The sequence below is a fragment of the Entelurus aequoreus genome, linkage group LG20, assembly GCF_033978785.1.
Source record: "Entelurus aequoreus isolate RoL-2023_Sb linkage group LG20, RoL_Eaeq_v1.1, whole genome shotgun sequence".
Lineage (NCBI taxonomy): Eukaryota > Metazoa > Chordata > Actinopteri > Syngnathiformes > Syngnathidae > Entelurus > Entelurus aequoreus.
The window spans coordinates 46,419,698-46,441,693 of record NC_084750.1 but is presented as its reverse complement, the minus strand read 5'-3'; the positions used below and the strand labels follow the sequence as shown (position 1 = coordinate 46,441,693).

The following is a 21,996-nucleotide window of genomic DNA, read 5'->3' as shown; positions in this document are numbered from 1 at the left end:
AGGAATGTACTCTTTATCCCATGCTTACATCTCATTGTGCAACATGAGAATGTTTTAAGGGGAACCAATTCTGAACGGTGTACACATTTTTTCCCAAACAGGACCCCCACCTAGACATACAATCCTAGTACATAGCTCATGAAAAACAAGATTTTGTTTTTGTTTTCATTGTAAGAGGGCCAAATTACTTAAATTAGAAAATAATCTCATGAAAATGACTTCTGTCATTTGATTATTATAAAAAAATAATTTGACTTGTCATCAAGTCAGATTTGGAAAAGGTGTGATGTTGTTCATACAGTATGTGCTCCACTGAACGCTCAGGGAGTTTTTGCATTTGCTCTGACAGAAAGATGAAAAATGAAAGGGAACATTGGTCTCTGCCATTGTCTCCAGATGTGTGCTTTTCAATCCGGCTGCTTCAAACCGGCGGGAGCACAGGTAAGTGACGTAATACAGGTGAGATGCATTGGACACTTGGAAAATGGAGCTTCTTGAAAAGCTATTTGATGTAAAAAAAAACAAACAAACAAAAAACAGCGTTGTTACGACCACACTACTGAGGAATGTAGTAGACTTGTTCTCTTCCAGGACCAGGAGGCGTGTGGGTCGGATCACAGCTGACTCTTCTCACCCTGGACACACACTATTCTCCCCTCTCCCCTCAGGCAGGAGACTACGCTCCATCCAGACCCACACCTCCCGCCACCTGAACAGTTTTTTCCCCTCGGCCATCAGGCAAATGAACAATAACTCCTAACAGCAGCTCCTTGAATTCCTTGAATCCCTTCTAAGTCTATCTGATAGCTCAGTCACAGCTCTTTTTATACCAAATATGTGTTATATGTGTTTTATGTCGCACGTTTGCACCAAGAAAAATTCCTAGTTTGTGAACCCGTTCTCAAACAATGGCAATAAAACTATTCTGATTCTGATTCTAAACTAGCATGCCACCTCTGCATGGACCCATAAGTCTGACTGACTTGAGATTTCTCACACAGCTCAATGTGGTCTACAAAACACCCACTGCAACTTTAGGTTGTTAACCCGAATGACCGTGAAATTTGGTACACACCTTTTCTGGGACTGACGTGAGCAAGATTGGTTGAAGAACATGGTTGTCACCCAGCAAAATGTCACATGACTAAGTTGTCTGATACCCTTACCTGACAAAAATGCTACTTTTTCTTTCAGGATGGGAAGCACCTCCATTGCTCTCATGTCCTCATTTCTCCTAAAACCTGGGAAGAAAAAGAAGAGAGGAAGACAAAATGATGAACACAGAGGACATCTTTAATCGACAACATGGCGCCATTTTCATCTGCTTTATTCAAACTTGATTCAATCAATTTGCCATCAACATAGATCAAGTAGTGTACATGCAGCCAGAAGATACATAAATAATGCACTGTGCAGTCATGGTAAATATATTTGTATGCTCTTAAAACAAAGCCATGCAAAAGTCATCATGCGTATTGTGTGTTTTCCAACAAGCAGCCTCTCTGTGAGCAGCAACTCATGACTGATACACAGCTTAGAAAATGCAGACAAGTTCTTTTATTGATATTTTTAGTCCATACAATTACTGACGTCATGGAGTCTTTTTTTTTTGGCCTAGTAAAGCCAAATTGGCAGCAGTTAAAAGGCGTTAAAAGGAACACATAATAAGGGAAAAGGCCATCGCTGGAGGAAACGGACATCAGCGTCTTTTCAGCGGCGAGTGACTCGTCTTCTGAAGAAAGAGCATCTTTGACAAGCGCAGGGATTATCAAAAGGTCAGTGAAACGTTCGTTGCCGACAACATGACACGTCAAAAAACACGATAACAAGCGTCGACATGACGTTTACAGTCGGGCTGGACAATTAACCGATTTTTAATCACAATTTAATTTTGTCTTCTGACAAAAACAAGAAAATGATGATTGGAAAACACGATTAATAGGCTATGCAGCGTGCATGCACATTTCGGAGCTTGTGACGATGAAACGGATGAGTGGAAATAAAGAGCAAGTCTACTAAAAAATTGGGATTACCATGGTTGCTACTTTTTCTTTGAATAGCGCTTGTATGTCTGATTAATAATCACTAAACTCCCCAAAAAATAGTAAGGCATTTCCACGTTCACGTAACCACGGAAGAGTCACAGAATTGGCCAATGAAATGCAATCCGCTGTTGAACACAGACTGTCAAGGAAGTTGACAAAAATGTGAGTGAAATGCTGTTATTGTGAGGAGAAGGAACAGTTTTTTGGGATTGCTCATTTATTCCCGAAAGTAAACACGTCCTGAACTAAACAATGTGGAAACGACCACTTAAAACAGCAACTTAACAACGCACAACCCAACTCATAGGCTTGGGTTGGCTCTCTCATTTTTTTTAAACAGCCTCAAGTCATGACATGCCCCGTCTATTTAACAGCCCCGCCTCCATTTGTGTGTCATAAATTCAATAACCTCCGGAATGGACTAAATCCTGGATGGTCTGCACATCTCTCGTTTTTAAGACACTCGCAGAATAATTATTTCATTTCTTTTCCAGAAACCCAAGCAACTTTCATCTGCAATCTTTCAAAGAATCACTTACTAAATATTACATACTCAATGTTTAGCAACACAATTCATTAAACGGGCCCAGAAGGGATGCAGAAAATTCTTCCAAACATTTCGTACACATCACTTAGGTTTGTTTAGTATTTGAGAAAGTGGCGTAGTGGGTAGAGCGGCCGTGCCAGAAACCTGAGGGTTGCAGGTTCGCTCCCCGCCTCTTGACATCTAAATCGCTGCCGTTGTGTCCTTGGGCAGGACACTTCACCCTTGCCCCCGGTGCCGCTCACACTGGTGAATGAATAATGAATGATTGATAGGTGGTGGTCGGAGGGGCCGTAGGCGCAAACTGGCAGCCTCGCTTCCGTCAGTCTACCCCAGGGCAGCTGTGGCTACGATAGTAGCTAACCACCACCAGGTGTGAATGAATGATGGGTTCCCACTTCTCTGTGAGCGCTTTGAGTATCTAATAATAGAAAAGCGCGATATAAAATCTAATTCATTATTATTATTTACAGCGGCTAAATATAGTGTGGCCTGGTCAGAGCCACACATATGCAAACACAAAAGCCCACACAGAGACTAATTGGGAATGAAGTGGCGGTAATTGACAAGCTTGTACCTGTCAAACTAATGACCGTGGAGCCTTTCGGTGCATCCAACCACTTGTGATTAGCTGCCCAGCAAGCCATCGTCAACTCATCCAGAAATTAGGCAACAAGGACGGACCATTCCATTCCCGCTGCGGGCAGAGCCAGAAGCAGCTGCACATCATCTGGGCAAAGATATTCCAAACCGGGAAAGTAAAATGCACACTTTTCCGTTGTCTACCATTTCTATGGAAAAGCCAAAGCAAACATTTCTGGCGTAGAGCTGTGAGGTGTCACCGTGGAATAGACCAGGTCATGTTTCAGGCGGTAATCCTGGACGCGTGGGAGGGTCTGTAATTATTAAATGCGTGCAGTGCATTTATGGATCCTGACAAGCTCCTTAGCAAGAAGACTTGAAATTGACAGATTGCGGTACATACAACACCGGCATGGAAAAAAAGAGTTGAGAACATTCAGATGCAGACATTTAAAAAGTATTAATTATCCCTCCAGTTGATGAAAGAAACATTCCACTCACATGTTGTAGGTGGTGTTAATGCGTCCTAGATAGTGACGGAGAACTGCCTACCAACTAAAGGACAGAAAGCAGAGCTGCACGATTAATCGACATTGAGGTTTTAATTAGTACGATAAATAACCGCAAGAGGCCGAGATTTTTTTCCCGCTGTCACCAGCATGTGAGTGACAGACATGTTGAGCCTGCCGTTTCTTTGTCTCTCGCTTCAATCAGGGAGAAAGAGGTCTCACTCTGTGCATCGTTCTCAGAACCTGAGCGCGTTTAACAGTAGAATTAACTGAACGCAATGAGTCCTCTTTACACAATCTTTGTCTCGGTGGGCGCAGGGCGAGACCGAGAGCTTTACACACACAGGAAGCACATATAGAGAGCCTCACGACTCACGAGTAAGAAGTTCAACAAAGTAACAAAAATTAAAAGGAGGAATACTGTATGATAACAAAGCTAAATGTCCCGTTGTGGTAATATTTCAGCGCCAAACCGGATGGGCAATATGAGCCCATCAACACGAACAAACGAGAATCCAAACCTGTTTTTCCAACTGGGAAAAAAATGCACTTTAAGATGTTCAATATTCCATCCATCCATCCATCCATCTTCTTCCGCTTATCCGAGGTCGAATCGCGGGGGCAGCAGCCTAAGCAGGGAAGCCTAGACTTTCCTCTCCCCAGCCACTTGGTCCAGCTCCTCCCAGGGGATCCCGAGGCGTTCCCAGGCCAGCAGGGAGACATAGTCTTCCCAACGTGTCCTGGGTCTTCCCCGTGGTCTCCTACCGGTCAGACGTGCCCTTTGGGTGGCCTCCTAACCAGATACCCGAACCACCTCATCTGGCCCCTCTTCATGTGGAGGAGCAGCGGCTTTACTTTGAGCTCCTCCCGGATGACAGAGCTTCTCACCCTATCTCTAAGGGAGAGCCCTGCCACCCGGCGGAGGAAACTCATTTGGGCCACTTGTACCCGTGATCTTGTCCTTTCGGTCATAACCCAAAGCTCATGACCATAGGTGAGGATGGGAACGTAGATCAACCGCTAAATTGAGATCTTTGCCTTCCGGCTCAGCTCCTTCTTCACCACAACAGATCGATACAGCGTCCGCATTACTGAAGACGCCACACCGATCCGCCTGTCCATCTCACCATCCACTCTTCCCTCACTCATGAACAAGACTCCGAGGTACTTGAAATCCTCCACTTGGGGCAGGGTCTCCTCCCCAACCCGGAGATGGCACTCCACCCTTTTCCGGGCAAGAACCATGGACTCGGACTTGGAGGTGCTGATTCCCATCCCAGTCGCTTCACACTCAGCTGCGAACCGATCCAGTGAGAGCTGAAGATCCTGTCCAGATGAAGCCATCAGGACCACATCATCTGCAAAAAGCAGAGACCTAATCCTGCAGCCACCAAACCAGATCCCCTCAACGCCTTGACTGCGCCTAGAAATTTTGTCCATAAAAGTTCTGAACAGAATGGGTGACAAAGCGCAGCCTTGGCGGAGTCCAACCCTCACTGGAAACGTGTCTGACTTACTGCCGGCAATGTTCAATATTCATTTAAGTTAAACTTTTGCTTGTTGAAATGAGTCCACTTAATTTTTTTGTTTTTTTATTCATTTAGGATAACTACCAGTAAAAATTATTTACCTTCCTATTCCAAAGATAAATAATTCTACAGTAATGACAAATACAAGTTTATATCCTTTCAAATTATGCTTCATTGATGTATATTATGATTACATTACACTAAAAACAATGCATAGTATTATTTCTTCCGTTTAAGAACATTCAAGACAAAAGCTCTGAGTCTGTTTGCATAAAGCCAAATATTTTCGAAAGTATTGTTGTAATGCGTGGCACAAGAATATGTTGATTGACAGTCTAAAAGTAATACGGGTGCACAAACAATCGATTCATATCTGAATTGCGATTCTTATTAATTAATTCATTCGATTTGTAATTTTCAAATATATATATATATATATATATATTTTTTTTTTTTTCTCTATAAGAATCCATTTTAGGATGTTTTTAGGCAATCTCAATGCAACCAGAATGAGTTTTTCTAACCTATTTTCTGTTTAGAAAAAGTTTCATTAAAAATTATTATACCAGATAATACATTGTTAGAATTGGTTTGAATCGGGAATTGTGTTGAAGTAGGGCTGTGAATCTTTAGGCACCACACGATTCGATTCCATTCTTGGAAGTAATGATTCCATTCAAAATCTCTACTTTTTTTTAGTAACACTGGATGCCAGTTCTATGATTAACTACATGCCTCCATAAAATAGATAAACAGCTCTGATCAATTTCTCTATTACTTAAAAGAAAACTGGTTTTGTTCAATAAAATGCTTCCCAAACATTTAACAAAGTCAAATACATATGAGGGACAAGCGGTAGAAAATTGATGGATGGAAATACACGAGCGTTCAAAAGTTTGGGGTCACATGTAAATGTCCTTATTTTTGAAGGAAAAGCACTGTACTTTTCAATGAAGATAACTTTAAACTAGTCTTAACTTTAAAGAAATACACTCTATACATTGCTAATGAGGTAAATGACTATTCTAGCTGCAAACGTCTGGTTTTTGGTGCAATATCTACATAGGTGTATAGAGGCCCATTTCCAGCAACTATCACTCCAGTGTTCTAATGGTACAATGTGTTTGCTCATTGGCTCAGAAGGCTAATTGATGATTAGAAAACCCTTGTGCAATCATGTTCACACATCTGAAAACAGTTTAGCTCGTTACAGAAGCTACAAAACTGACCTTACTTTGAGCAGATTGAGTTTCTGGAGCATCACATTTGTGGGGGCAATTAAACGCTCAAAATGGCCAGTAAAAGAGAACTTTCATCTGAAACTCGACAGTCTATTCTTGTTCTTAGAAATGAAGGCTATTCCACAAAATTGTTTGGGTGACCCCAAACTTTTGAACGGTAGTGTACATATAAGGCTACAAGAGAAGTACCCAACACTTCTCTTTTCTAAAGTCAATATGGGAATGTACAACAACATGATTTGTCTGAGTGGCTGGACAGAACAGATAAAAAAAATAAAAAAAATTGATTAGATTTTTTAAAATTGATTAAGAATCATTACAAATAAGAATCTACAATCTATTCTCAATCAAATAGTCAGCCCAGGAATCGGATCTAATTTTTTATGTACCCTAAGATTTACATCCCTTTTTTCCCCGCAGTTGTATTGTTTTTCGCAGCCCTAACAGGAAGCTTTTTTGAAACAGTGATGAAAGAATAGGAATGAGCCTAAATTATCCAGAAAGACACTAGCCTGATTTCTTAAGAGCAGAATATAATCAAGTTGGCAACACTGTGCTGGAAAATGATCAGATTAAAACATGTTTTCATCCTCCTGATTGCAAGGAATGAATATATCAGTCATTATATCCTGCAATTCAAATAAGCAGCAGTCTAATTGAGAGTAAATACTAAGGCAACACCTGAGTAGAGTTATTTTACCTTGTTGCAGAGGTTTGAAGGGTGATACATTAGATATTCCACAGACGTTCTTAGGGACATGTGAGTGCGTGTAACCATCATATCCTTGAATTGATTTATCTCCTGAGCAAACGCATAAAGTGGGCGGTGGTGAAATGGAGCTGCCACACCCCTCATCGAGAAGGGCAAAGGATGTAGCGGTGAGATCCTAAAGACATCTTTTCCAACAGTTAGGAGTGGCAGTGAGTTGTGTGTCAAGAAGCATCAGTAGCTGACACAAAGGCTTGTGGAGGTCTCCATAAGGTCAAGTGCGCATTAGACGGGCTACATACAACAAAGCAGATTAGTCAAGCTCGTGACAAATACCTCCTAAGTGTTTTTGCTTTGAGGAATGAAAGACAAAAGGCGACGGCTGCTTGTATTGGGACAGATGGGACGGGTCAGTAGCGGGAGGGTCCTAGTTCCAGTCATACCACCGAACAAGCGCTTAGATCTGGTCTTGCGGCGGTGATCATTTGGACACTGGACCTACAGGACAGCTGTTGCGGGGCAAGGGAAATCGGAACCTCGCACATGTGCGTTGCCACAGAGCTGCCAACTTCCCACATTGAACGCGTGCCAGGAATTCCTGGGCTGAGTGATGCGTGGGGAGTAGCAGGAATTCTTTGAGGTGGGGTTGAGTGGACAGGAATAGGGAGTCCGTGACCTGGAACCCTAACCTACATCTTGATTGCATCAGTGGGAAATACTGTACACGATCCACTGTTGACTGAGAGATTTCTGCTCCTACCGTACAAACCCCGTTTCCATTTGAGTTGGGAAATTGTGTTAGATGTAAATATAAACGGAATACAATGATTTGCAAATCCTTTTCAAGCCATATTCAGTTGAATATGCTACAAAGACAACATATTTGATGTTCAAACTCATAAACTTTTTTTTTTTTTGCAAATAATTAACTTAGAATTTCATGGCTGCAACACGTGCCAAAGTAGTTGGGAAAGGGCATGTTCACCACTGTGTTACATGGCCTTTCCTTTGAACAACACTCAGTAAAGGTTTGGGAAGTGAGGAGACACATTTTTGAAGTGGAATTCTTTCCCATTCTTGCTTGATGTACAGCTTAAGTTGTTCAACAGTCCGGGGGTCTCCCTTCTGCTATTGCAGGTGCCACACATTTTCAATGTCTGGACTACAGGCAGGCCAGTCTAGTACCCGCACTCTTTTACTATGAAGCCACGTTGATGTAACACGTGGCTTGGCATTGTCTTGCTGAAATAAGCAGGGGCGTCCATGGTAACGTTGTTTGGATGGCAACATATGTTGCTCCAAAACCGGCATGTACCTTTCAGCATTAATGGTGCCTTCACAGATGTGTAAGTTACCCATGTCTTGGGCACTAATACACCCCCATACCATCACACATGCTGGCTTTTACACTTTGCGCCTAGAACACTCCGGATGGTTCTTTTCCTCTTTGGTCCGGAGGACACGACGTCCACAGTTTCCAAAAACAATTTGAAATGTGAACTCGTCAGACCACAGAACACTTTTCCACTTTGTATCAGTCCATCAAAGGTGATCAAAGGTGATGGGTCAAATGCAGAGAATAATTTCGCCACACCTAGTGTGTGTGTGACAATCATTGGTACTTTAACTTGAACTTAAAAAAATCCTGATAGTCCTGACTTTCTGTGCGTTGCATGGTGGGACCCCTCAGTACATCACTGACTTGTTATGCCCCTACTCTTCAGGGCGCAGCCTGTGGTCTTCAGGCCAGGGTCTTCTAAAGATCCCAAAAACTCATTTGAAAACCCATGGAGACCTGGCATTCCAGACTATAGCTCCCAGACTCTGGAATGACTTGCACCAGTCCCTCTGTGATCTTAACTGTGTTGACACTTTTAAGAAACATTTGAAGACTTCTCTTTTTTGTAAAGCTTATAGTTAATGCACCTTTTAACTATCATTTTTAATCCACTTTTTATGATGTTGCCCCTGTTGTTTACATTGAATTGTTGTTCTACTTCACCTATGTTTTGTATAGCGCTTTGTGATTTTATCTGTAAATACTAATATACTATGAAAAAAGTAGAATAAAAGAGCAAACAGGTGAAATGTATCATGAAAAGTTGCAATGTTGACACTAATAACACAAAGCTGCCATGCCGGTCATTGCTCAAAAAATAATGATGTATCAAAATCAAAGTTGCTACGAATTATTGACCTATTTAAGGCTCCAATTATTTCACATCAAATATTCTACTGTGAACATTTTTTGGGAGAAAATATTGCATATTTGGTTAGCCAGTCTGTCTATCTGTGTTGGGCCTGCAATGAGGTGGCGACTTGTCCAGGGTGTACCCCAACTTCCGCCCGAGTGCAGCTGGGATAGGCTCCAGCACCCCCCGCGTCCCCAAGAGGGACAAGCGGTAAAAAAATGGATGGATGGATAACTAAAAAAGTTTTCTTTGACAATATGAGCAAATGAAACAAACAAAAAACAACATGAAAAAATATTAAAAACGTATAATCGACAGATAGATCTGAAACTGATCTACAGATTTAAGCATTAAAATGAATAATAATAATATTGTATTACTTTTTTTCCAGTGGAAAATATCGCATATTTTGTGTTTTAACATTAAAAACCAGTGTTGTTTTTTTGTTTTTGTTTTACCAAAAAGCTCATAAAACATAAAAAATATATAATAAAACTTTATTTTGACATATCTAAAATTGATGCCGAGATTCAAGTGTTAAAAAAAAAAATGTATGTCCTATTTTTAACATTTTTGTGATTGAGACTCTTGTGGAGCCCTAGGGGTTAAAACAATCTATATGTTGTATTGTTTTTTTATATGAAAAACTTCAAAGTGGCCCCCGCATGCTTTGATTTTTCAGTGTGCGTGTCACGGCCAGGGCGCATTCCAATGCGTCCTCATCTGTGCCTCATGACGAGCGCACCGCGGGCCACGCCCACATGCGCTCTCTCATTCTTGCGCCCTGCTTGTCTCACCTTGAGACACGCCCACGGCGCACTTCCGGGGACGCGCCGTGCGCGTCTCCGCTCTGCAGCAGCCGCCAGCTGCAATCATTCACTGACAATCGGCGCACCTGTCGGTAATGAGGACGCTGCCTTCATAAGCCTGCTGAACCGGCCATCAGGCGCCGGAATATAGTCTACTGTACAACCTCCGTTCCCGTGTTTTGACGTTGCTGTGTGTCTCGTCATTCCTCGTCGTTCCCCTGCTTCTCGGACTGCCCCCTTGGATCTCGACCTCCCGCTTGGACACGGATTCCCCTCTTCCCCTGGACTTCCTCATCTCTCGTTCAACACTTGGTAACACACACTTCAGCTAACTACACACATAGCCTAACACCACATACACTTTTGGATCTAGTTCACACTCCACTCTATTGTTTATTTTTATAGTTTGATTATTATATATATATATATATTTAATATATATAATAAATCATTGTTCACACTTCCCCCTGGTGTATGTTTGCCGTCACCTCCCCCTTAGTAAACCATAACAGTGCGGCCCTCAGTGGTATGCTTAGCATATCAGTATGTGGAACTAAAAGATGGAATGGATAAAGTAAGGAAGTAGAACAATGTACTAATATGATCCAGTTTAAGAAACTGTTCAAAATTAAAGGGTTCATAAAGTACACAGAAAAAAAAACTTCATAAACAACTTGAGCCTTTTTTTTTTTTTTTAAGATGTCTTATTCTTCTCATAAGTGAACCAAAAAATACCTAATTAACTATTTATTTATGAGAACATTAATTATAGTTTATGTATTTAATAATTATTTACTTACTGTATAATCATTTCTTTATTTAGTCGTTCATTCACTGTTGTGTTACAAATGGAAGAAAGAAAATGTTCAAAACTGCTATGATATGAAAAGGGTATAGCTCCGCTTCTTCCTACTCCTTTTCGGACATACTGTAATAAAACAACTGGAAATATGTGATGCATTACATTGTAATTGTATGCATGTTCCAAATAACTACAACCAACCAACTCTTTGGCATCAAGTCTAAATTTTGGCCTTCAAGGCAAAATGGACAAAAAAAATCTGTCTTTCACCTCCGCCTCTCATTCAGTTCTCTCCATTGGTCCAGACCTAATAGCAGGGTAGGATTACTGAGCGAGAAGCAGGCCAAGGTTGCCTCAGTGACCATAAGGGGAAGAAGAAAGCAACACTATGAACATTGTAGTTGCATAATGCATCTTTTAGTGTGGTAGCTTGTCTTTTAATGAGATCCAATGCAGTAAGATGCACACAGGTGGAGCTGGCAATAGAATACAACTGACTCGCTGTAATTCAATCGTTTGCACTCTGTTTTAGAGCCGTTGTACTTTAACATTTCAAAGGAAAGTGCTTCTCAGCACATCCTTTGAAGTTTGAAGGTAGAACTAAGAGGTATTACATAACACCTCGGCCAGTCAGGCCAGTGGCCCGGGAAGCCAACAGACGCGGCCATTTAATCCCTGACAAATCTCTAGTAATGACTGGAAAGCAGACAGTCTTAAGAAAAATACCATGTATTTAGTGATGCTATGTTGCAATTGACTTTGTGTTGTTTTCAATGAGAGTCGTCGTCCCTTCAGGCCTTGGTGCAACCTGCCAAGTCACTGTCCTCCTTTATATGTAGGTTTGTGGGGGGTTAGGTTTCTTCAGCCCATACCCAATGTACCCTCAGTTAACAGCAGCTAAGTATTCTGTTCTATTCCTTTAAGGACTAGAAAGCCTTCACTTTAATAGCAACCCACAAGTAGATTATTACTCCTAAACATGGCACAATTTTAATGGACTGTACATTTGGGACTATAAACTGCTAATTTTTCCTACAATTAGAACCTTGTGGCTTATAAAAGGTACAACGATAATGCAAATAGTTTAAAAGACAAAGGAAGCAAATACAGTGAAAGGTGTGTTATTGTTTGTGCTATGGCGCCATCTTTTGAACGAGTTTGTTCACTGCAGGTGCTGCATTGTCCTTCAACCTAAGTACCATTCAGTCTTCTAGCCATTGATAGTGTTTTTATTTGTATGGCTTCTTCACTCAATACTCCAAGCAACGTTTGTAAGTTTTACAATATAACTAACACCGCTTATACTTACTAAACTGCCCCATGTGTGGTGTCTGTAGGAGTTATTTCATGCATTGTTTGTATGTGCTATCGTAATGTAAGGACGCTAGCGTTGTAGCAATGGCCATTATGCTAACACATTTACGAGTGTCTGTGTTGGTATTATGAACTTACAATGGCATTCTTTTTGTATTGTTTCAGTTCCACAAATTCCTCGATAAATTCACCAAAATGTCACCGTGGAGTTAGAGGTTTTTTAGCTGATTGGAAAGCTAGCTTCCGCAGCTATTGGGTTCATGACTATGTTATTTGAGCAGCTGTTTTACTGCCGTTTGGAAACAATTAGGGTATGTAAATAAACATTTATCCTTCTGTGTAAAAACCTCATTTTGCAACGTAAATATCTGCTGCTTATTGTCCGCTGCGGCCAATATATCTAAAAAAATATTTTTCTCCCTATAATTAAGTGGGTGCGGCTACTATAACTATGCGCTCTGTAGTCCAGAAATTACGGTATGTAAATAAACATTTACATGATCTTTCTATGTAAATAAATCATTCCCCAATTTATATATCTGCAGCCTATAGTCCGGTGCAGCTAATACTTGGAAAAATATTTTTCTTCTAAAATTTTGTGGGTGCCGCTTATATACTGGTGCGCTCCATAGTCCAGAAAATATGTTAACCCTTGTATGCTACTATTATTGGATTCCACTGGCAAAGAGACAGGAAAATGAGTGAAGGCGACACGCATCCATCTCAAATCAACCCAGAGAGGCTGCTGTCGCTACGGTGACGGGCACTGGACATGTGCAACCGTTTGGTTGGCGAGAGGCGACAATGAGTGGGGAGGGAGTCAAGGTGAGTGTGATGGTGAGAAATTGCTGTGACCTCATCCGGTAGACTAATAAAATACACACTCTTTCATCACATGCAGACAAATTGATGGATAGCAGTGGGAATCATAACATTTTTTTACCTGCGATCTGACTCGATACATCCCCTCTGGGCTCTTTAGGCAGGGATCCATCTGTAAGAAATATAAAAGAAAAGATAAATGAGCAACCAGCAGCTAAAAATACTTGAACAGAGAACACACCAAAGCGTGTGTCAAACCTCCTGCAGCCCTTTTAGGCAGCAAACTAAATGAGGTGCGCCCTCTGCTGGTTGCTAACAAGTAGCCAGAAGACAAAACAACCTTGCCTTGTTGATGAACATTAGATTCATCAAACTGCACAACTGCTTCTCAGTGCCATGTACTTGCTCACGTTAGAACCCATGACAGAGTGCCACAGTCTGCCCATTGATGGCGTCTATATATAGCTGCTGCTGTGACTGAAGGCAAGAGTCACGCGCTGTCTGAATGTAAATGCGCTGACTGGTCAACAGGTCAACTGGTTGACTCTCCGGCCCAGGTGACTCAACCAGACTTCTTCCTTGAAAAGCAGGATCTGCTTCTTTTTGACGTGAAAAAAATCAAGACAACATGAAATAGACTTCATGCGAGGAATAAAATCAGGTATGCAAATCTGTGAATCAGCAGAGTTTCAGTTATCATTGCCCAAATGAAGCTGGGATAGACTCCAGCACCCCCGGGACCCCAAAAGGGACGAGCGGTAAAAGATGGATGGATGTCTCAAGACACATTATCCTTATGTAATATTGGCTGCATTTCTGGTACTTGTTTGTGTGCTATTATAGAGCACAGCAAACGTTACCCAGCATGCAAAGACTGTAATAAATCCATAAGAAGACAGCCTGCAGTTTCCTTCAACTTGGACACACACATCTATACCTTTAGTCACTTCCAGGAGTTATCGCACACTCTGAGAAGTTTTACTAATGTTGTAAAAATGTGTAGAATAAATATTACATTTCAACATTTCTGTCAACAAAGATTTGTGTCAGCAGGCGACAGTCATTTTGATAGTAGGCTATTATAGCTAAGATAGACACTCCATCATGTGTTGTCTTCATTATAACACTTATATAAGACTTTTAAAGTCATTTTGATAGTAGGCTAATATAACTAATATAGACACATCATGTGTTGTCTTCATTATAACACTTATATAAGACTTTTAAAGTAATTTTGATAGTAGGCTAATATACCGGTAGACACTTACATCATGTGTTGTCTTCATTATAACACTTATGTGTACAGCTCCACTAATGGACATTGGAGTGTTACTTTCAAAGGCAAAATTTAAAGCATTGCTAGAAACATAATTTTATATGGGACTTTATTGTATTATATGTATAGTACATGTTCCAAAAAGAAAAAAGCATAAAACACCACCAGAATTAGAGATACTACAAGTCAAAGTGTTGAAGCTTAGTGTTATGCTCATGACTTGGTGTAACTAAACATTACCCTATAAGATGAAGGCAATTGCATTTTATTGATATTTGAAATGCATTTAATGTGTATAAATGAATATTTAAATATACTAAATGAAAAAAAGGGAAAAAATATTCACAATAAGATCATTAAATGAAATCTAGTTTGGTTACGCCATCATGAGCGCAACACAAGGTTGTAAAAGTTTCAACTACAATTCTAAATAAGATGTCAAAAGCAAACTGAAATCAAATACACACAGCTTAAAGATTGATCAATACCTATTTAAATTTAGTAATACATAAATATGATGATTGATCAAAATATAAAAGAAATATACCTGTACAGAACGCTCATGATGGTTACACCAAAAAGTAACGCTATGAATCACGTTTTTCCAAGTTTTTGGGGCATTTTTATGTTATTACCAAGCATCTCCTTTTTATTATCGTTGATTTTAAATGATCAAACTAATGCATATTATATATGCATGTCCTAGTAAACCGAAAAAAAGTCATATTTATTTTCATTGTTACATTTTGAAGTACATTTGTGCAGGTGGGTGCGAATGTACCCATTACCAGAGCTGTACACTTATATAAGACTTTTAAAGTCATTTTGATAGTAGGCTAATATAACTAATGTAGACACTTACCATCATGTGTTGTCTTCATTATAACACTTATAGAAGACTTTTAAAGTCATTTTGATAGTAGGCTAATATGGCCAACATAGACACTTACATCATGTGTTTTCATTAGAACACTTACAGTATGTAAGGCTTTAATTTTGTTGTGGCTCCAGACAGATTTGTTTTGTTGTAATGTTGGTCCAATATAGCTGTTTCAACATTTTGGGTTGCCAATCCCTGGGTTTGACAGTTGATGTGTGTGTTTGAGCGGTGCTCAGAGGTCAACACCCTGCCTTCCAACCACCAGAGCTAAAGAAGTTAGCGATGAGGAGAAGCGTTCAACTAAATCAGAGAAACAAACTATTAAAGATGTCCTACCCGGCGCATCAAGCCCCGCTGCAGAGTCAGTCTGCGTAACACAAGCGGCCACAAACACGTATCCAGAAACGCATTGCGAAACTGCAGAAGATGTGTTTCAATGTGTTGTGTTTAGTCCTGACTTAAACTGGACGGTCAAACATTAGCTTTGGTTAACAAACAAACATCACTTGTTGTGTTGCCACCTGGAATTGCCTTCTCCAGTCCGTTCCTCAAAGACGTCAGAGACAGTATTGCCAAGTGTTACGAGAGAAACACGCAACAGCTCTATAAAAACAAGTCGTTTATAATAGGGGGATAATACACAAACTTGGCAAGTTGGCAACATTGGATGGAAAACCAGCAAAAGAGACGCACATTAGTCTGCTCCCCAAGGTAAAAGCTATACAATATTAATCCACTATTGTTGTTTGCAGTACATTCTATTGTAATGCTTTTCAAACAGTATTTATTATCTAAAATTTTATTTTTCTTGTTAAAAGACATTTTATATTGTAAAATAGTGTTGTTTTGAGAGGACCAAGCACGGATTAAATTGGTTTTAATTAATTGCTTTGAGATACAAGAGTTCTGAGTTATGAGCTTGGTCGTAGAACGCAATGTGCTCGTATGTTGATGTACTACTGTAGTCAAATGTTGTATTGCCTCAAGATAAATATCAATGGTTTAACAAAGTGCAAAAAAATAGAGATGAAAATGATTATATTTTTGGCTCAATAGAAACCGTATTCACACAGATAATTATTCAGCCAACATTATCAAATATGGCTTAACATGGACGAATTCAATAACATTAAACATTAGCTCAGATAACCGAAAACAGAAATGCTCCAATGAGGCGAGATTACCCATACTGTGGTGTAGGTGGGTAAAAGTGGACAAATCAAGCGCTCCTAAACATCCCCTGGGCTCATTGGAGCTCTCGGTGTAAACAAACATGCTGTCAATAGTGCGGCACTCCATTACTCCTTCAGAGGAATCAACATCCCACACCAAATGCCCTGCAAACACTCTGCAAGAAAGGAAAAAACACCTGGCTTCAACACAACAAATCCTTAGCAGCCACCCCGAAACGTCGCTAGAATCACCCCCACTGTAACCCTGAAAGTATTCCCGGAAGCTCAAGACGATACCTGCACCAGTAATGAAGTTGCACTTTCTTTGGAATTGTGCCTATCATTCACAATCTCTGTGTAGGACAAGTACACACATGCTTTTCTATGCATTCTAATTTGTAAAATATGGCATATTTGAGTATCCGGGGAGTACTCTATTGCACCCATAAAACCCTCTAAAAAAACATCTAAAACAGCCAATAATAATCCATTTACAGCTCGTCACCTGAAAATAAACAAGTACTCGTTATATTGACCTATTTTTTCAGCGCCGCAAAAACAAAGCTAACTAGCTTATTAGAGGTGGGTTAATAATCGATTTTAGATGCATCGAAATTTAGACATGGACAACTATGAAATAGATTAGTAAATGTCAATCGATTTATTAATTGTAAATTAAGTAATGCAGACAGTTATAAATTTTGGCGAGTCACCTCACCGAGAGATCAGACCAGCTCCTTTATTTTAGGACATTTATGTTCCGGTTATGCACACATTTTATTAATTTAATAAATGTAATCAGAATTAATTTAACAGTTTCTTATTACAAATGTTTTTGTTTTTTTTAATTGCTTATTTAATGAAACGAAAAAAATTGTAAAACTGCATCAATATACATAAATTAAAGATGCATCAATAATCGATTTTTAATCGAATCGTAGCTCCTGAATTGTAATCGTAATTGAATTGTGAGATGCCCAACCATTTCCACTTCTATCGCTTATACTGACATAATGAGCCGGTGAGCCGCTGCATCACCTGTGAGTTGGGAAAAGTCATCCGTCCATCCATCCATTTTCTACCGCTTGTCCCTCTTAAGGTTGCGGGGATGGCTAGAGCCTATCCCAGCTGCATTCGGACGGAAGGCGGGGTACACCCTGGACAAGTCGCCACCTCATCGCAGATAGACAACATTCACACACTAGGGACCATTTAGTGTTGCCAATCAACCTATCCCCAGGTGCATGTCTATGGAGGTGGGAGGGGCCTATCCCCAGGTGCATGTCTTTGGAGGTGGGAGGGGCCTATCCCCAGGTGCATGTCTATGGAGGTGGGAGGGGCCTATCCCCAGGTGCATGTCTTTGGAGGTGGGAGGAAGCCGGAGTACCCGGAGGGAACCCACGCAGTCACGGGGAGGACATGCAAACTCCACACAGAAAGACCCCGAGCCCTGGACTTTCGTATTGTGAGGCACACGCACTAACCCCTGTGCCACCGTGCTGCCCTGGTGAAAGTTCATTCTAGATTATAAATCATGCCTCTCACCTGGATAGTAGAAGGATGTAGCAATAAACTGAGAAGTTGGTCAACTTTGACATTCAACTTAGAGAAAAGTCACAAAAATATGCTCGTTTGCGGCCCTTGTTTTTTTTTAACATACTGGTGGACTACGAATAATTCCTCATCCAAACAAGAAGATATAATCCTCCCATCAGTCGGCATTTTAGTGGGACTAGACATTGTACAGTAAGTTAGCGTTTTATTATGTTCATAGTGTTTAGCACTTAGCAATATTGCTACATGATGCTTGTGTCTCACTGAAGCTGGATCCGTTTAGCACACAGCTAAGCAAATTGTAGATCATCCTCCTTTTATTCAGGCAAAACAATATAAGGTTCTGGAGTAGTGGTGTTGTTGTTGAAAGGAAAAGCAAACGTTGCGATGCTTCTGTGAAATGAATACGCCGCTGAGCGCTTTATAGGCAGAACAGAGCAACTCCCATTGACTCCATTTTTGGCTGACTTTTACTGACGTTTATTTACGAGTTAGAATGCTTAAAAAAAAGAAAAACATGCGTGATGTGAATGATAGGCAAAATTCCAAAAAAGTGCAGTTCCCCTTTAAAAGAGTCAATGGAAGAAGCATCTGCATTGTTGAGATATGTGGAACATCCTGATCCCCTTTAGCTTATGCAATAACGATGCGTGACCTCTGATCCCAGCTGTTCAAAAAGCATCATTTATCCATACAACATCTGCGGGACTTTCTTCCTGCTTGAGTAATCCGACAAGCGGCTAAGCTTTCAGCTCCTGCTAGTTCACCTTAAAGTTGGACAGTACTTGCTGTACACTGTTTGGGACGTTCTCAGGATAACTTCAGAGAATGAATGGGTTGGAATAGACCAAACATCCATCCATTCATCCATTCACTACCGCTTGTCCCTTCAAATAATTGCAACGTAAACAAACGTTAACACCGGACTACGTCAAGCTGCCCACATTGTAGACTGTATGAACAATTACTTGTGAGATAGTATGAAGACGAGATAGAACATATTGTGGACACACATTAAATATAGAAGCTTTTCCTGCAGCAGTTAAAGTGGAATGCAACCGCTCACGCACACACACACACACACACACACTACAGATATTAACACCGAACCAACTGCTTGGAAAAAATGTAAGCGATCACACACACACACACACACACACACACACACACACACACACACACACACACACACACACACACACACACACACACACACACACACACACACACACACACACACACACACACACACACACACACACACACACACACACACACACACACACACACACACACACACACACACACACACACACACTTCTAAAACAACCCCTGAGGAAATGACAAGGCAGAAATAAAAATCCAACAAGGCTCCATCTCATAAAACGCCGGACGTCTCATGTCTGTGAAACGTACACTTTATAGATACATTGAACTCACATAGACCTCGCCGCTATAACTCAAAGTCTGCTACAAAAAAAAACAGCTCCCTTCTTGTCCAAACGCTCGCTCATTTCTGTTTCACGGCCCCCATGAACACGAGACCACCCTTGCTAAGGGGCCCCTTCTGGGCAGACACACTCATCGCTTGACTCACAGGCAGGCAAGAACGGCCTCCTTCATTTAGGAATACCATTTGTCTCGCTCACACACATTCAAATGAGGCACAGATACGGATAGGAGGTGGGTATGACAATATCATAATAAGCTCATGGAATTGGGATGCAAGGGTATATAGTGAAACTTGTAAAATGCATAACGTCACGCTGCGAAACTACCAAAAACAAGTTAATATTAAACTTTGAAAGTTGCTCATTCCTGAGGTGTTACAGCAACTCACGTCGCTAAGAGATAAGACCAGGTGAGCAAACACGTTTGGTAAGACTGTGTGATGCACAGCTATATGAGATAGTATCATTTAAAAACTGAGAATAAAATGACCATATGGTGAAAAAGAGCTGCATTCCCCTTTTCACTCTCTCATCCACTTAAAATAATTACTAGAGACGTTTTTAAATTGTCATATATGGGATCAGCAAAGAAGTCAAACAATGTACTTACATGATTCAATTTAAGAGGCTATTGGAACTACATGTGTTTACAAAGTACAATAAGGAAGAATTTTGAAAATGTATTGAACTTATTGAAAATAAGATATTAGAATCTCATTAAGTGACTAATAACTGACTCAACTATTTATTATCAGAACTGTTGTACTGATGTCAATTGTGCTACAAAATGAGAACATTAAGTAGATAGTAATTGCTATGAAGTGGAAAACGGGTAGGAATAAAAAAGCTTTGCTTCTTCCTTCTCCTTTTCAGGCATGTTGTGAAGTGAAATGGAAATTATGTGATGATCGTATTGAAACTTTATACATGCTCAAAATAAACTTTAACCAATCAATATATGATCAGGCTTGCTCTTGTTTTTATGCATATTTGAAATAAAAATATATCAATCAATCAATCAATATATAATACGTTCTCAAATCTCAGGAAAGACAGTCTTGCTTCATTTATCCACCCTATTCCTTTTAGTGGTGTAAGTAAATAATCGCTACGGCTATAATTATAGCACTTATGAACCTCTGCTACGTAAACAGATGAATCATTCTACTACTAGCTATCGAGCAAGCTAATTGTTCTTCATTCCAAACAAATTTGCAACATGAAATACATTGCTATGCATGTTTACAAGCAAAAACACTATGAATTTGGGGCGTTAACGTACTAATACAGTAAATGGCAGACAACATTCATTTTATTGAATCCTAACTTTGTCCGGTCTTGGCTGGCGTTTAGCTCCAAAATACGAATGCAGCAAACAACAGAATTTCATTTGTATTGAACGCAACAGTGAGAATGAGACTTGCTAAAAAAGAAACAATGGAGGAGAACCCGGGTCTTCTGTATTTACTTCTAGGTGGCTGTTGGAACGGTTAGAAAATAGACTATTTAGTGTAAAACTGTAGCATTCATAGCAAAAGCTAAGGCACAGCAACTATATGCACAGGGACACAATTAATCAGATTAAAAGCCTAACCGGACTAAAAATGCTTTATGCGAACATGCCATTCGGAATATTCTGACCCCATCCCACACGCTTGGATCAAAATTTCATTCCGATTGAGATAGGTGGTTTATGCCGAAAGTCATTCAGATTGTAGCGCATGAAAACACATATTCCGAAATTCGGGTTAGAATTATCCTTACTGCGCATGTCTTTGATGTCATTGCTGGTGGGACGGGACTACATTTATTAGTCTCACAAGTTTGTTGCTCTAAAACCGAGACTAGCAAAAAGAAAAGTGTGGTCTGGAGTGTCATGTGTCGATGTAACGGGAAAAGCAAGGATCCAGTTGTTGTCTCAACGATTCGCTTTTTTTCACAGCCTAACAGCTACTCCAAGTGCTAACTGATAGCCTCAAGCACGTACACAGAATGTCGTAACATGAAGATGCGCAGCAACCTGTACATATCACAACATGGAGGGCACGGAACAGCTCCATTTTAAAGAGAGAGGTAAAACAAAAGTAGTGAACACAAGGAAAAATGTATAAATAACGTGACTACGTCGGACAAGCAGAAATGCACATAGCCATGTTTGTCTACAGCAGAAGTCACTGCTTCTTCTTCCACTTCCGTTTACGATGTGTGTTGCGCATATGTAAAAAAATTGGGATAATTTTTTTCAGGGTCCTATACACAGTAATTTTCTAATCCGAATTATGATCGATTACATACATTTTCACCCATGTACACGTGGCTACTGTTAGCTAATGTTAGTGATTTTTATTGCCGTTTGATGTTGTGGTTTACGCCCCCCTTATGGTATCTACTCGACAGACCAGGTACAAGACATAGTTGTCAAGTTCCACTTATTGACTCCGTAAAGGACACCAGGACAACTCGGATTTCCAATTGATCAACTTTATTTATCCAACTTTTTGGCTTTGTTGTTTTCTTTTCTGTTGATCTTCATTCAATCAGGTTGTTAACCTTCGAACACAAGTG

The 21,996-nt window shown here is 40.3% G+C and overlaps 1 protein-coding gene across 4 annotated transcripts in view; it reads right to left on the bottom strand.

Annotated features, from left to right (window-relative positions):
* LOC133636310 (triple functional domain protein-like) overlaps window positions 1–21,996 on the bottom strand; it is a 144,913-nt gene that overhangs the window by 102,146 nt on the left and 20,771 nt on the right. For all 4 annotated transcript variants that reach the window (XM_062030179.1, XM_062030181.1, XM_062030183.1 and 1 more), the window contains exons 3-4: window positions 13,220–13,270; window positions 1,167–1,241 (exon numbers count right to left, since the gene is read on the bottom strand). In XM_062030179.1, coding sequence (XP_061886163.1) covers window positions 1,167–1,241; window positions 13,220–13,270 — 126 coding nt within the window. The remainder of the gene's footprint in view (window positions 1–1,166; window positions 1,242–13,219; window positions 13,271–21,996) is intronic.